The following is a 14,547-nucleotide window of genomic DNA, read 5'->3' as shown; positions in this document are numbered from 1 at the left end:
TACCGCCGACGACATCCCAAAGATCTTGGCCTTGTAGGTAAGACTCCATACACGTCGCCCATGTGTTGTAATTTTTGTTGTTCAACTTCTTGATTCCTCCAACAACTTGAAGGTCTCCCATCGTATCGGCAGAGCTTCGATAAGCCGAACAAGATTAACCAATTATCTTGTGAAGTACTAAACTTCTCAAGATTCTCAAAAGCTTCAATAGAGACGGTCCCTGATCGTACTGCTCTGATACCAATTGTTGAGGAAAAAATTAAAGTACACAACTCTAACACAAGTGTTGGAGAGACAACACAAGTAAACAAATTACTTGTATTACACACACAAAATATTACATCACTCAAAACTCTCAAAGACACTTTAGAAACAATGACACTCACTCACTTTCTAGAGATAAATTCTACACCACTCACACTCCTCACAAGACTACTCTTAGTTCTCACTCTCACTTGGTTGGTTGGTTACATAGCAATACACACACACACAGGCATGTTTGCCGACTTCACTAGCACTTTCTAGTGCATGTTCATGCACACACTGCACCGACATACTGCTACGCATAATAACCTTGCCGACTTAAATAATGATGCTAGAATTTTCTAGCATATTATTATACATACACACCCACCGACTTAATAGGATAATGCTAGAATTATCTAGTATATTGATATGCCTGCATGATGCACCGACTTTGGTGCTAGAATTTTCCGGATTTGTGTAGAATGGGCTGGGGTTGGAATTTTTTAAAATAGTTCGCCGGAGAAGAAACGGAGTGAGGGGTTGCTGGAGGAAGAAGGGTTGAGGAGGAAGACAGAGTGTTTGGTTAGGAGAATAAGAAGTGTTTGATTGAGTTTCAAACAGGTGGAATAATTTTATTGGGCCACATAATTATTGAAGACAAGTATTATCCCCGTTAATTATTGAAGACAAGAAGTGTATGGCTGAAACTAGCGATAGAATGAAACAGCTGCACCGTCTCTGCAGTTGACAAAGACGGGCATGGACGTCCACCTGGACTCTTATCCTTTTTCATCGCTCATTTGCTATACATCTATATATACATCAGAAGTGTAGTCACTCTATGTGCACAGAGTGGGAATTTACTTAAGCTCATTGGATAATAGCTGCAGCTTACTTATTTTTGCAGATTGCCACTACTCGATCGACCAGGGTGAGTTAGCTGAATTGTTTTGTTTCATTATTTTCTTAATTAATCGACCTAACATCACTTTAAATAATTGATTACATTTGCAGATTAAACATGGCAGCTACAGTTGTTTCTAGTGTAATTGCTAATCTTAAGGTTCTTAGTCATGATAATTATGAAGATTGGAGTTTCCACTTTAAAACCTACTTGTTGGCTGAAGATCTTTGGGAGGTTGTGGAAGAGACCTCTGAACCTCCTAGACAAGAAGATGGTGAAGCGGAATTTTTGGTTTGGAGGAAGAATAACGCCAAGGTTTTACATGCAATCCATACTTGTTGCGGAGATGATACTCATTTTATTATCCGGGGCATTAGCTCGGCCAAAGTCGCCTGGGATACTTTGGCTGAAAAGTTGAAGCCGACCGATCAAGCCTTGGAAAACACAGGTATGTGTACGCACGTACTACATGTCTCCTTTCCAAGTAAATTCCAATAGTATAGCTATTAAGATTTAGTTTTCTTCTTCTAATAAAGTCACCGTGAGTGATCGATGCAGAGGATGTGCCTTTGATGGCACATGAAGAGCTGAATACCGGTCTGACGCGGAATGAGGGTACGTACGTAGTAATATTATGTGATATCTACTGCAGCATGTATGAATCTCTATTGTTTTGTTTAATTGTATTTGATCAGATCTCTTTTATTTCAACATTATGTATGATTTGTCCCCAAATTCTTGACGTTTAGTTTACAAACAATAAATAATATTACTTGACAGAGTATTATAAAACTAATTGAAAATATGACTACACCCCTTGAAACTCAATTTTCTTTAATTAAAACCCATCATGACTCCATTTATTGTACATTATTTCATTCAATTAAATGTTCAAATATTTACATGATACCAATGTTCCTTATATGGTTGTTTTCATATGATGCTAACATGTAAATTAGTATATCCTACAAATATAAAAAAGTTAATGTATTCAAAATTATCAATATTTTAAATGTAACATAGGTAAATTATTTTGCACAACATATATAACAATATAAGTTCCTAGTAAATTATGTAATCATATATGCAAAATAATTTACCTACAAAATAAATAAATATTTTTATTCAAAATTAATTAAATACCAATATTTTGCAAAAAAAAAAAAAAAAAAAATATATATATATATAACAATTTACCTACACGCAAAATAATTTACCTACAAAATAAAAGAATGTCGATTGATTGCACACTCTATATAAATAACAAAATGTGGCTAGTACATATGTAATATCACATGAAAAATAATTTACCTACAAAATAAATAAATGTTTGTAGCCAATTGATTCAAATTAATTAATTACATATTATTTTACATAAAAATATAGATAAATTATTTGTATGCATATATATAATTTTAACAAAATGTGTCTAATACATACATGCAAAATAATTTACCTACAATGATTGTCAAACAAATAAAAGAAATGAAATATATGATGGTAAGAGAAGTATAAAGTAGATAATTTTATAATAATAAGGCACTTATTTCTCACAATTATGGTGGATAATTAAATTCATTAACATAATTAGAGTGTTGTGGCACAATTGTAAATAGTTTGAAAATAATAGGTATTTATTTGTTTACCTGGCAGTCTACTTCAAATTTGGGTTTTATTTGGATGTTTACAATGAAATGGGTTTTTGTCAAGGAAATAAGTGTTGCATGGACTTATATCTAAAGAACCCTAAAACTAATGGCGACTTCAACGATTTCCCCCACCATCAACCCTTGATTGATGCTGTTGCAAAAGGTGACTGGAGTTCTGCAAAGAAGTATCTTACTATGCATCCCGACGCAATCAGAGAAAGAGGTTCATTATCAGGCTTGACAGCTCTTCACATGGCAGTTTCAATGGGAAACGAATATATGGCGAAAGAAGTAGTGGGGTGGATGACAAAGGAAGACTTGGAAATAGAAGACGCTAATGGTGTCACAGCTATAGCTTTAGCTACGCTAATAGGACTCGAAGTGGCTAGATGCATAATCGAAAAAAACAAGAGATTACTTTGCATACCATGCAATCTCCAGAATATGATCCCACTGATCATGGCTTGTCATGGCGGCCACTGGGGATTGGCTCGCTATCTCTATTCAGTTACTCCATTGGAAGCTTTGACGTCGACCCAAGATAACTGTCGGACTGGTGCTGATCTTATTTCCCACTGTTTTAGCTCCAAAGAACTGGGTACATAAATGCTTTAGATACAATATTCGCACAGATTTTCTGACACACTATAACTAAGGTGGACCGTTTCATTATTTATAGAACTCACATGTATTTGAGAATGTGTTTAAATAGCATGTTCCCTAACAAATATTGATTACTTTCTTTTTTTCCATGTATATAATTCTTCTTTTTTTTCTTTCCCTATTGTAGATATTGCATTGGATCTAATTCAGCGTTGTCCAAACTTGGCCTTTGCCACAAACTCTACTGGGAAAACACTTTTAGAGGAATTGGCTTGTATGCCCTCTCTCTTTTTAAGTGGAACACGTCTCAGATTCTGGCAACAATGGATCTATAATCGTTAGTAACTACATTTTTTATTCTATGATGAATTTTATACTTTATTAATTTCTCTTTCCCTCTAGTTGGGTGGGCGTCGTTCGGTTTTTCGATAAGATATTTCCTATATGTTATACATGCAAGGAGACATGCACACGATTCCCGCAATTTGATTTATCTTAAAACCTAAATATATATATATATATATATATATATATATATATATATATATATATTATACTTAATATGAAAAAATTAAAACAATAAAATGCATTCTATGTCTGGATGGAAATTTCTGTCTCCGATGTCTAAGTCAAAGAGTATTTGAGAAAAACTAAAATTCAGTAGAGAATTCTAAATAGAGTTTGTGATAAACCAGTTTCCTTGTATGACTTGACTATTTATAGTGGAAGAGGTCCATAAATCATCTACTAGGCCGTAGCTTATGCTAGTCAACGAGTCTCCCTTCCCTTGCCTGCTTAGACACTTGTAGGTTATGAAGCTCAATGGTCACACGTGCTCAACATCACCCAATTTGTGTTGTCCACGTATTTGGTTCAAAAGTTAATCACACGTAAGGGGCTGTGTGATGATGTGAAGGTAAAGAGTCTCACATTGGTGAAAAGAGAAACCTTGCAAGGACTTATAAGGGGTTGGATTACTCCCTATATTGTCAGTTAATTTTATGATTGAACCTCAACTTTATATAGGGTTGAGGTGCAAGGGGTCGACAACCATGTCCCTCGAAGAAAAACAAAATGTTTGCTAGCTAGCTTGGCAAGAATCGGGGGTTAGGGCCTGATAGTTGTGGGCATTTGCCGGTCCTTTGAGAGTTGGTCTGCTTAACCCACTTAGAGTGGAGATTGTGGTTTCTCACGATATTGGAGGTAATTCCGTCAAATTGAGCTTATATTCCCCTTGACACACTATGATTGGACGTGATTAATTTGTATCCACACTATGCTTTTCTTCACTAGTTTAGGTCTTGCTCAAATATTATAGTGTAAGTTATTTTCCCTCTTGAGTTTATTTTTTAGTGTCTAAAAATAAGTGTTAAAAAATTTAATGTGTACTTCTGTCGTTATCAGTGTCCATTAATCATTTATTTTGGGTATGCACCTTAACTTCTCTTTTCACAGACATAAATATTAAAGAAAATGTTCAATGTGTCCAGACCCTCGACTAAAAAAATGTTCTATATATTGACTAGAGGCATGTGTTTATTTTTTTTATAGGTATACAAATACGACATGCTTCTGAGATCCGTGATGTTCGTATAGATGTTCAAAAACAAGCCAATGACCCGGTTAATGATCAAAAGGATCTCATAATTCGCTCAGGTATACAATATCCATATAAAATGGCACTACGCATTTTTTTCCACATATATAGTAAAACGAGAGTTATGACCTCAGGCGCATCTTTTACTTTGTTATAGATCATACCTAATTAACAAATTCTTTGAATAGCTAATGCAAAACATTTTGTATTTGCAATGTAGTTATGGCTTTACCGCGAGGGCTTGTCTCAAATCTCCGGAAACTTTTCGGTAATGCTTCTTGTCAACACTTTGTTAATCTTTTCATTCAAATTTTACTCTTAACATTTATCCAGTCATCGCTTAGAACTTCTTTTGGTCACACTTTTGAAACTTAATGATTAGTTATTTTTCTATGTCAACCTAGGAATCGATCACATGTACAAAATGAAACAGATCCATGTCCAATCCCTTGAAGTTTTACAAGGCATGTGCAAAATGACAGAAGGTGTAAGCCTTAAACAAATGCAAGGAAGTTCCGTACAAACAGCACTCTTCAAAGCTGTTGAATATGGGAATGATGAGTTTCTTCGTCAGCTGTTTACAGCAAATATCCTAGCTTTAGGGATATATGACGAAAATGCAAAGGGCATGTTTCAGTTTTCCATTGAATGCCGTCAAGAAAAAGTCTATAACTTTTTTCATGAATTTATCCAAATCATGAATGTTCGTACTGAATCCAGAGTAGATAAGTTCAACAATACTTTACTACATTCAGCAGCGAGGTTATCCCCACCTGCACAGCTTAAACATATCCAATGTGCAGCACTGCAAATGCAAAGAGAATTACAATGGTTTAAGGTTAGAATTTCTTCCTCTCTCTCTCTCTCTCTCTCTCTCTCTCTCTCTCTCTCTCTCTCTCTCTCTCTCTCTCTCTCTCTCTCTATATATATATATATATATATTTTTTTTTTTTTTTTCTCATCGATAGCGAGTTTGAGATCTAATTATGACTACGGAGATAATTTCTATTTACAATTGGCCGAAAGGAGCACATCATATTATTTTGATTCTTTTCTGCAAGAGTCTATTTTTGGCTAGATTCATTTTATCTTTTTTGAAGAAAGAAAGAAATAGGGGTCGAAGTTTAGACTACAATTGGCCGAAATTGGAACAAAATTTTTATAAACAATATTACTATTTTAAGCTAGACTAAATGAATGAGGGTTTAGATTTAAGTAAAAAAAAATAAAGAGTTTATCACCAAAGCAATCCACAAGGTCTATAAATTAATAGGTTTTACTGTATAAAGTTCTAGCCACGTGGTCAATCGGTATATTACTTTTGATTATTTGGAAACTATACCAAATAAAACTTGATTATTTGTGACAGCAATTTGCACCTCAAATAGGAAACAACCAAATTAAAAATGAAATCACAAAAATGAAATTTTGATTACTGTTACAAACTCAGAATGTTAGGTTATTTGGGATTAGATTTGAGCATATACATTCAAGGTCAAAGGGCATACATCAGGGATTTGTAAGAGTACGAAAGTATTAATTACTTGGGGTTAGATTTGAGTGCCTTCGAAGAAAATAAATTAAAGAAAATTTAAGTTTCTTCTATTCACTGAAATGCAGGAGGTGGAGAAAATTGTACCTTCCAAGTTTCTTGAAGTTGTTAACCATCCAGATGGTATGACCGCCCGCGATCTATTTACTAAGAACCACAAGGAATTGGCAAAAGAAGGTGAAAGATCAATGAAAGCAACTGCAACTTCTTGTACGGTTGTAGCTGCTCTTATTGTTACAATCATGTTTATTGCAGTATTCTCAGTTCCTGGTGGGAGCAAAGCAGGCTTTCCAGTCTTCCTAAATAAAAGGATATTTATGGTCTTTATAGTTGCGGATGTCTTTTCACTTTTTTCTTCCACAACTTCAGTCCTGACATTTTTAGGAATTCTTAACTCGCGTTATGCTGAAAATGATTTTCTTAAATCACTACCAACAAAAATGATGATAGGCCTTTTCACCCTCTTCTCCTCTATCGTTGCCATGATGATCGCGTTTTCTTCAACCCTTTTTCTTATGCTGGAAGCAAAAAAGTGGATGGTGTATCCAATGATTTTACTTGCTAGTGTTCCGGTTGTCTCCTTTGTATGGATGCAATTTTCCCTTCTTGTTGAGATCTTCATTTCTACTTACGGAGCTGGAATATTTTTGATCAAACAAAAAAGCAAACATTGGTCTTTCAGTTCGTCTTAAACTGTTTACTCATTTTGCGTTGATATTTGCTTCTGTCACTTTTGAGGAAGTTTTTAGGATTTGTTTAAAGAATAATGATAAAGGATTTCTGCACTCTTTATGTTTTTGGGCCTAAGGCATGTATAATGTATGTGTTCCGGATTCGGTAATAAACTCCAACTTCAAGAATGTTTAGTATTTTAACCCTGTATTTATGTTAGCATTCATATCATTGTTATTTTCATTGAGAATAAACGTTATACTTTTCTTTAATTTCCTGTGCAATGTTGTTGGCATGTAATCTAAACCTTATTTTATTTTATTTTTTTCACAAACGATATTATCTACACTAAGAGGAGGGGGTTGGTTTAACCTCACAACGGGCTAGCAATAATATGGTTCAAATTCGCATTTGACTGGAATCGAACTTAAGATCTCTCACTTACAAGTGAATAGAAATACCACTAGACTATAGTACTAAATGCAAGTAAATTGTACTTTTAGAATCTCACTAGCAATGGTGCCCGCGCGTTGCTGTGGGTTTTAAAACTAAAACATGCAGAGAGTTCTAAATACCTACAATATACAACACTATTTATATTCAAGTGGAAATATATTTACAAAGATATTTACAATAACTAACATATAGGTGTCGGAGTACATGGATTTGCGGAACCAGCATGGAAGAATAGCTGTACAATGTTAAATCAATGATATATATTACTAACTCCAACTATTAAAATTAAGACAAAATTCAAATTTTTGTATTAAAATTTAATTGGGTTTGTGCGATAATTAATAGCTCAAACAAATAAAATTGATTAAATGGATTGAGGATGTTACCTCGAACTGTCTAGGATTGCTAATGGAGAGGATGAGCTTTGCAATGCGAAGAGATTCATCATTGTCATTGTTAATTAAGTATATAGTAGCTTATGTAGAAACTTTAATTACATCTTCATGTTCCATGTTGAAGGACTCCTCCTTTTTGTGTTCCATCAACACATTGTTCTGAAATTACAAAACAACGATCTTTTGATAATATAATATAAAAAATTGTGTTAAAGAAGATATTAGATGCTAATCTGAAAAGGGTATGTTCGACCACTTAAAATTTGCAATACTAATTTTGAACAACAAATAAAAAAAAATCTACCAAGAGACAGTAAAATAGTGAATAAACTTAATTTCTATAAAAAAAATTTGTGCAAAAATTTCATGAAATTTTGGTAAAGACGGAAAAGAAAAGGGTTAAGGCAATCAAAGACTAATGAAAATTATGATATTGTTATAACATTAACTCAGGTTGATTTTGGTCACTAGCATTAATAAAACGAATGACTTCAACTTGGGCAAGCAAGCGATTAAATTACACGTAAGCCAAGTAACTTAGAATTTAACCATATAAAAAAAAAGCAATGACAATCAAACTAACCTCTTATTTTCATATGAAGTAGAATCTGTTCTCTATTTTGCCTTTGTGAAGAAGGCATTTTTCACACTCTACATACAAAATGCTTACATTGAAAATGGTCAGCAACAATATAAAAACTTTACATATACACTACTGCATATGTATCAAATACTATATTGTACATGTATTTGGACATAAGATATAAAGATTTACTAACATAACTAAGCTTAAATGTATCAAAAGAAGTAATTACAAATTGAAATCAAACGATATTATAGTTGTTAAAAAAAACCTGACTAAATTTTACAAATAGCATTACAAATTGTTAAAAAAATTAACACCATTGTAAAAACTCACTACCCAAATCTTCAATTCCATTAAAAACACATCACTAAAAAATTAACAAATTATACCTTTTTAAGAGTTGGAATTGTGCTATCTATATCTCGAGCTGGATCCGCTGGATTTGAATCCTCAGTTGACTTAGAGGGAGGACGTGCATGGAAAGTGATGAGCGCATATTTTATCATTTATTGTACTCTGAAAACTACAATTTCGGATTTAAATGAAAGAAATGACATGTTTTGGTGTTTTTAAGATTAGATTAATGATATGGAAAATTATGCTATGTTTCTATGATTTTCATTTTAGTCTGGTGATGTTTAATTATGTTTGGTAAAATGGTGTTTAGACGACTATTTGTATTTACCATTTATTAGTCTACTTTGACTTATCCCAGTTGGGTCCCCCTGAAGACTCATTTCCTATTAATCAATTTTTAAGCAGGTTCCTTATTGCACACTAAAAGGATGACAATCACGTGACCGCTTCAGCAAAACAAATGCTTTTATCCTCATATTTGCACCGACAGAAGAAAAGGGTTGTTTTTCTCTCCCAATTTCCAGGAGCAAGCCGGCGCACTGCAGCTTATCAAAATTGAAGAAGAATGAAAATCCATATTTCTATTCCACTCTCCAGTTTGTTGATTTGCGGTGGAACCATGAATTGGGCATTTTTTATCTTTAATTCTCATCAATTGCAATGGAGATTTGGGTACTTTCAAATTTGGTTGATATATCACTTTGGAGATGAAATTTCCAGCTGGAATCTAGCAGGGTAGAAAAGGACAATGTGGAGGCCTCGTTGCAGCAAGTAGACCAACTTGAGTGTGATTTAGGCGTTCTAGTCTTTCAAGCTTTGATCAAGTTGTCTAAACACACGAAGTGTCTAGCAAGGAGTTAAAAGGTTTCTTCCGTTTCTTTTCTTCTAATGTTTTCAATAAATGGGCTTTTAAGCCGTTGTCGGTTACGAAAAAGGGAAATGAAAACAGAAGAGCAAAAAGAAGAAAAAGAGAACTGATCAATTTTAAAAAGGGAAGCAGATAACAAGAGAAGAAAATGAGAAGAAGACAGCGGCAAGCAAAGGGATTTTCAGGCTTTTCTAAACTTATTTTTCTTTTAATTTTATGAATTCAATCATTTTTCTAATTATGTTCCGGAACTAATTTCTTTTCGCTAGGGCTACGATGTAGCCTAATTATGAATTCTTAATTTCTCAGTTTAACTATTTATGAATTTTTATTCAAGTTAAGTATCATTTTGCTGTGCTTATGAGCTTGATTTTAATCTTGGTGATTGGCCACCACTTTTATTTGAGTTGAGTGTATTTGATGCGAGTTAACACAGATGGCATGTTGTTAATTCGGTTTTAGCGTCTTGCAAATGGTACCATGAATTCCTTGATGTAGATGCCATACACTAGGTTTCATGCAGGCTCTTAAGTAGTTCTCAAATCGTTAATGAACTTGTGTGTGTTTAGTAATCTAGATGCCATAGACTATTAGCACATATGAGTATACATAGTAATCTAGATGCCATGGATACTATATGAGTTAGAGAAACTAGTCCGTCAATTTGGATGATTACTCATTAATAATTAACTATAGGAATTGAGTTGGATTGGTTATGGTGAATCGGATGCTCTAGTGCTTTTCGAAATTGATTTATAATTTGATTTCTTTGTTGTTCTTGTCATTTATTTAAGCTCATTTGATTTTTGTTTACATTTACAATTTCGAAGTTCTTTCTCAAATCATTAATTTTTCCATTTCAATTCAAGTGCAATACAAATTAAGTTAGATAATTAAAATTATTTCAATCTTAGTTGGAACGATCTTGTGCTTGCCTACTATACTACTTAAAGATTCGTACACTTGCGAGCATTAAAATTTGGACTTAATTGGGTTGATTACGGTTAGTCTAATTTTGGCAACAGAAAGAAGTCATCTTGCAAGCAGAGACCAACTACTTTTTTACCTTTTGATCACCCAAGCTGTTATTCGACTCAAGAAATCCCGAAACCAACCACGCAATTAAATTAAGACCACAATGCACTAAATGACATTTACAACCACAATGCACTAAAAGTAAAGACGAATGGAAAATGCTAAATAAATGTAAGTATTCATATCTAAATTTAATTTGCCAAATATTTTTCTTGCTGAAAAACTTTGATCTGCAAAACTAAATAACATTTTTCAACAAAAAAGAACTAATTTAACAAAGCAAATACAATATACAAAAACAACTATTCAATTTAGCTTCATTTAGAATACAGGAAGTCCATTCAAAACGACCAAAAGGATAAAAATATATAGAAGAACCAACCCTTTTGAAAGATCACTGGTTCCGGTGTTCTACCGTTCAATAACTTTAGCATGAACCAAACAACTGAAATAAAAACAAACCCGATTAACTAAATCAGAATAGAAAACCAATACAGATTAACAGAGAAAAACACATTCACACACATGCACAATACAATAAATACATGTACAATATATAATTAAACAACATACCTTGATGGCATGTGGATCTGTGACCTTGTTTCGAGAAGAAGAGCAGAAGGAAACAATTCTAATGATGAGGGAGTACAAACTTCTGAGTGGGAATTGAAATAAAAAAAAACGTAAATTTCAATCCATTTATAAATCCCAAATCACAAAAACTCAAATTTAAACAAATTTAAACCACCCGGAGGTACAACCCGAAGAACTAACCGCAAAGCCCTAGCTTTTCTAACTAAAAATTCCTTTAAATCAAACCGAAAAACTGACGATGGTTACCTGAATTCAATAAAAATTAAAATATAATAAATTTACTCTTAACCATGGGTTTTTCAAGAATTAGAAAAAAAAAACTAAAAATATCCCAAACGATCCTAAATTTTGGAACTGCCTTAAACCAACCTACCATGAAATTATAACCGCTTGAGAAGTCTTCTCCAAATCAGACTGCCTTTCTTGAAAAATCCAAAATTTGAGTGTAATGAGAGAGTAAATGAGGGGTGGGAGAGAGTGAGAGAGCAATTAGTGGGGTGTAATGATGAGTATGATGGATTGGTTGGGTGATGGTGATGGAAACCAAAGGATAATTCCAGAGATACACCTGAGAGAAGCAAGAGAAGATTAAAACCAAAGGAAAATCAGAACTGCCAATTGAACCCATAAAAACCCATAACATGATGTAATTAAATATTTTACCCCAAAAAATATTAAAATCTAAGGATAGAAACAAAATACCTAATATTATAAAAACAAAATTCATATACAAAAACCATCCAAAATTCATATGCAAAAAGCATCTGAACATCGAAAACCACCAAGAAAACTTTAAAACAACGATACCAAAGAAGTAAAAAAAACTCACCCAGTAACTGTAGACCTCTGACTCAAAAAATTGATTCTGATAAATCCAAAAAAGGAACTAAATTGGTAGCGATTGAGGGTTTTTGAACGCAATAAATTTGTAGCAACCAAAAACAGGCTCGCTGATTTCGCACAGATAATTTGAGAGAGAGATGAAAAATGAGAGAGCAGTTTGATCTAGGTGGAAAATTGATGAGAACGGCGTAGGACTTTTCGGAAAGCTGAAGACAGCCCATCTAGTGGGGGCAAAAATGACACTTAATTGTACAAGAGCAATTCAGCAGCACCTAAACTCCAAACAAATCAAGCGTATTTCCGCCCTTATACTATTTTTGAAGGGTGCTAAAACTCAACTGAGTTTTAGGATATATAATAATTTATAGCTTGATTTCTTATTATTTTAAATAGATTGAACTTTGCATATTTGAGCATCAACTAAACTACTTTGATCCTCCTTCCAAATTTAAACCATTTTATATTCATCTTTGTCAATCCATGTAAAAACATATTATATTTCAATCATTGGGAAAATTCTACAGAAGTGTGATTGTACCTACACTATTATACCTAGACTAATCCATTGCCTCTAAACATGTAATATACCTAAACTAATGCACTTAATAAGAAAATATTATACCTACACTATGGTACCTAGACTAATATACAATGCAAGACTTTGCCATACGTATGAAAAAAATAAAAAAATAATTCATATCACTTGAAGCACAATTGATGTTTGACGTTAATTGCTTTTTCTTTGTTTGGCAAGCTAAATCGGATAAATGGTCCCCGTAATGATATAGTATTCGGAAAATATCCCCTGTAGTAAACAAATTAAGAAATAAACCCTTGTGGTGAGGACTGTTAGAAATTTAACCCCAAGTTAAAAATTATTTTAAGTATCGTTAATATGCTGCCCGTGAGTCTCACATGCAAAGTTAAATTAGTCACCTTTCATTTGTTAACCCATTCCATGTCTTTCTCTTTCACATTGGCAAATTGGAGAACTCTCATTTCGCCTCTGTTTGTACCATACTTGATCAATCCCGAAACTACCAAGCATCAGTCAACGTTATATCGTCAATGACACATAAGAGTTTCCCTCCAACCAGGAGGCCAATCACAGCGCAACACGTGTCAACACCAAGAGGCCAATCCCAAGGCGACACGACATCAAAGGCCAATCACAGCATGACACATGTCAAGGCCAGAACAAAGCTAGAAACTCTCTTCTATAAAAGGAGATCATTCTCCCACAATAATCTCCAATGTCATTTGTACTAAATCATTCACTAGTACTCACTAAAGGAGAGTTTGAACCTATGTACTTGTGTAAACCCTTCACAATTAATGAGAACTCTTCTACTCCGTGGACGTAGCCAATCTGGATGAACCACGTACATCTTGTGCTTGCTTCCCTGTATCTATCCATTTACATACTTATCCACACTAATGACCGGAGCAATCTAGCGAAGGTCACAAACTTGACACTTTCTGTTGTACTAAAGTCCTCACTGATTTTGTGCATCAACAGCCTCCACTGATAACCCACATCTCAACTCTCACAGATTTGTAGGTGTGTAGAACGATTTTGACTGCAAATTTTGTCTCTTTGATGCTTTCTTCTGTTTATATTTCTTTGATTTATTTTTGGGCAAGAGAAATTTGAGTTCAAAACCCAAACATAATTCGGTGGGGATTCTTCCAACTGAACTCATTAAAACCCAAAACAAAGAAACAATAAAAACCCAATTAATGAAATGACTCAAACAATTCAAGTTGTAAGAAAAACAAAGCCAAATTACATGAAATTGGTTCTGGATGAATCGGTGAGCTAAAATGGGAAGGAAGGCCTATTGTTTTTAATCCGGGGCTCAATTCCTAATAGTCTCTATCACCAGGGTTCAATTATTACTTTTCTTTTCTTCACTATATGAGCTATCTTTCGAATACTCTATTACCATAGAAATCATGTATCTGATTAAGCCTTGTTTTATGAAAAGAAAATACGATAAGGACATTGTTGACAAAATCCTTGGCAGAATTTTAGGGATGAATTGGATGATTGAATGGGGCAATGGGCATCTATATTCATAAACTGTTTCCATCAAAGTATCTTCTTGCACAGGTCGTGACTGAAAAACATTCAGACGTTGCATTGTTTTATGTAGGAACAATGAAAAATACCAAACTAGTTAAGTGCTA

General features: G+C 33.8%; 1 protein-coding gene across 6 annotated transcripts; it reads left to right on the top strand.

The window, feature by feature from the left end:
* The first annotated feature begins 699 nt into the window (after positions 1 to 699).
* On the top strand, positions 700 to 7,411 carry LOC103404720 (uncharacterized). Of its 6 annotated transcripts, none has more exons than XM_029097362.2 (9): positions 950 to 1,177; positions 1,261 to 1,598; positions 1,709 to 1,765; positions 2,861 to 3,397; positions 3,590 to 3,739; positions 4,954 to 5,058; positions 5,220 to 5,267; positions 5,404 to 5,837; positions 6,620 to 7,411. In XM_029097362.2, exons 2-9 carry the CDS (start codon positions 1,268 to 1,270, stop codon positions 7,241 to 7,243), a joined length of 2,286 nt encoding a protein of 761 aa, XP_028953195.1. In that variant the 5' UTR covers positions 950 to 1,177; positions 1,261 to 1,267; the 3' UTR covers positions 7,244 to 7,411. The 6 variants fall into 6 exon arrangements, with proteins under 6 accessions (XP_028953202.1, XP_028953195.1, XP_070673053.1 ...); XM_070816952.1 differs by having other exon boundaries at positions 2,804 to 3,397; positions 3,590 to 3,676; XM_029097366.2 differs by having other exon boundaries at positions 2,804 to 3,397.
* The last annotated feature ends 7,136 nt before the right edge of the window (positions 7,412 to 14,547 follow it).

Source organism: Malus domestica, chromosome 17, assembly GCF_042453785.1.
Source record: "Malus domestica chromosome 17, GDT2T_hap1".
NCBI lineage: Eukaryota > Viridiplantae > Streptophyta > Magnoliopsida > Rosales > Rosaceae > Malus > Malus domestica.
This window is presented reverse-complemented; position numbering and strand designations above follow the sequence as displayed.

Excerpts from the sequence above, each read along its gene's own strand:
- LOC103404720 (XM_029097366.2), top strand. The coding sequence starts at position 1,268 with ATGGCAGCTACAGTTGTTTCTAGTGTAATTGCTAATCTTAAGGTTCTT. Across the intron at positions 1,766-2,803 it reads CGGTCTGACGCGGAATGAGG|TCTACTTCAAATTTGGGTTT; the intron begins GTACGTACGTAG and ends TTTACCTGGCAG. Across the intron at positions 5,838-6,619 it reads GAGAATTACAATGGTTTAAG|GAGGTGGAGAAAATTGTACC; the intron begins GTTAGAATTTCT and ends ACTGAAATGCAG.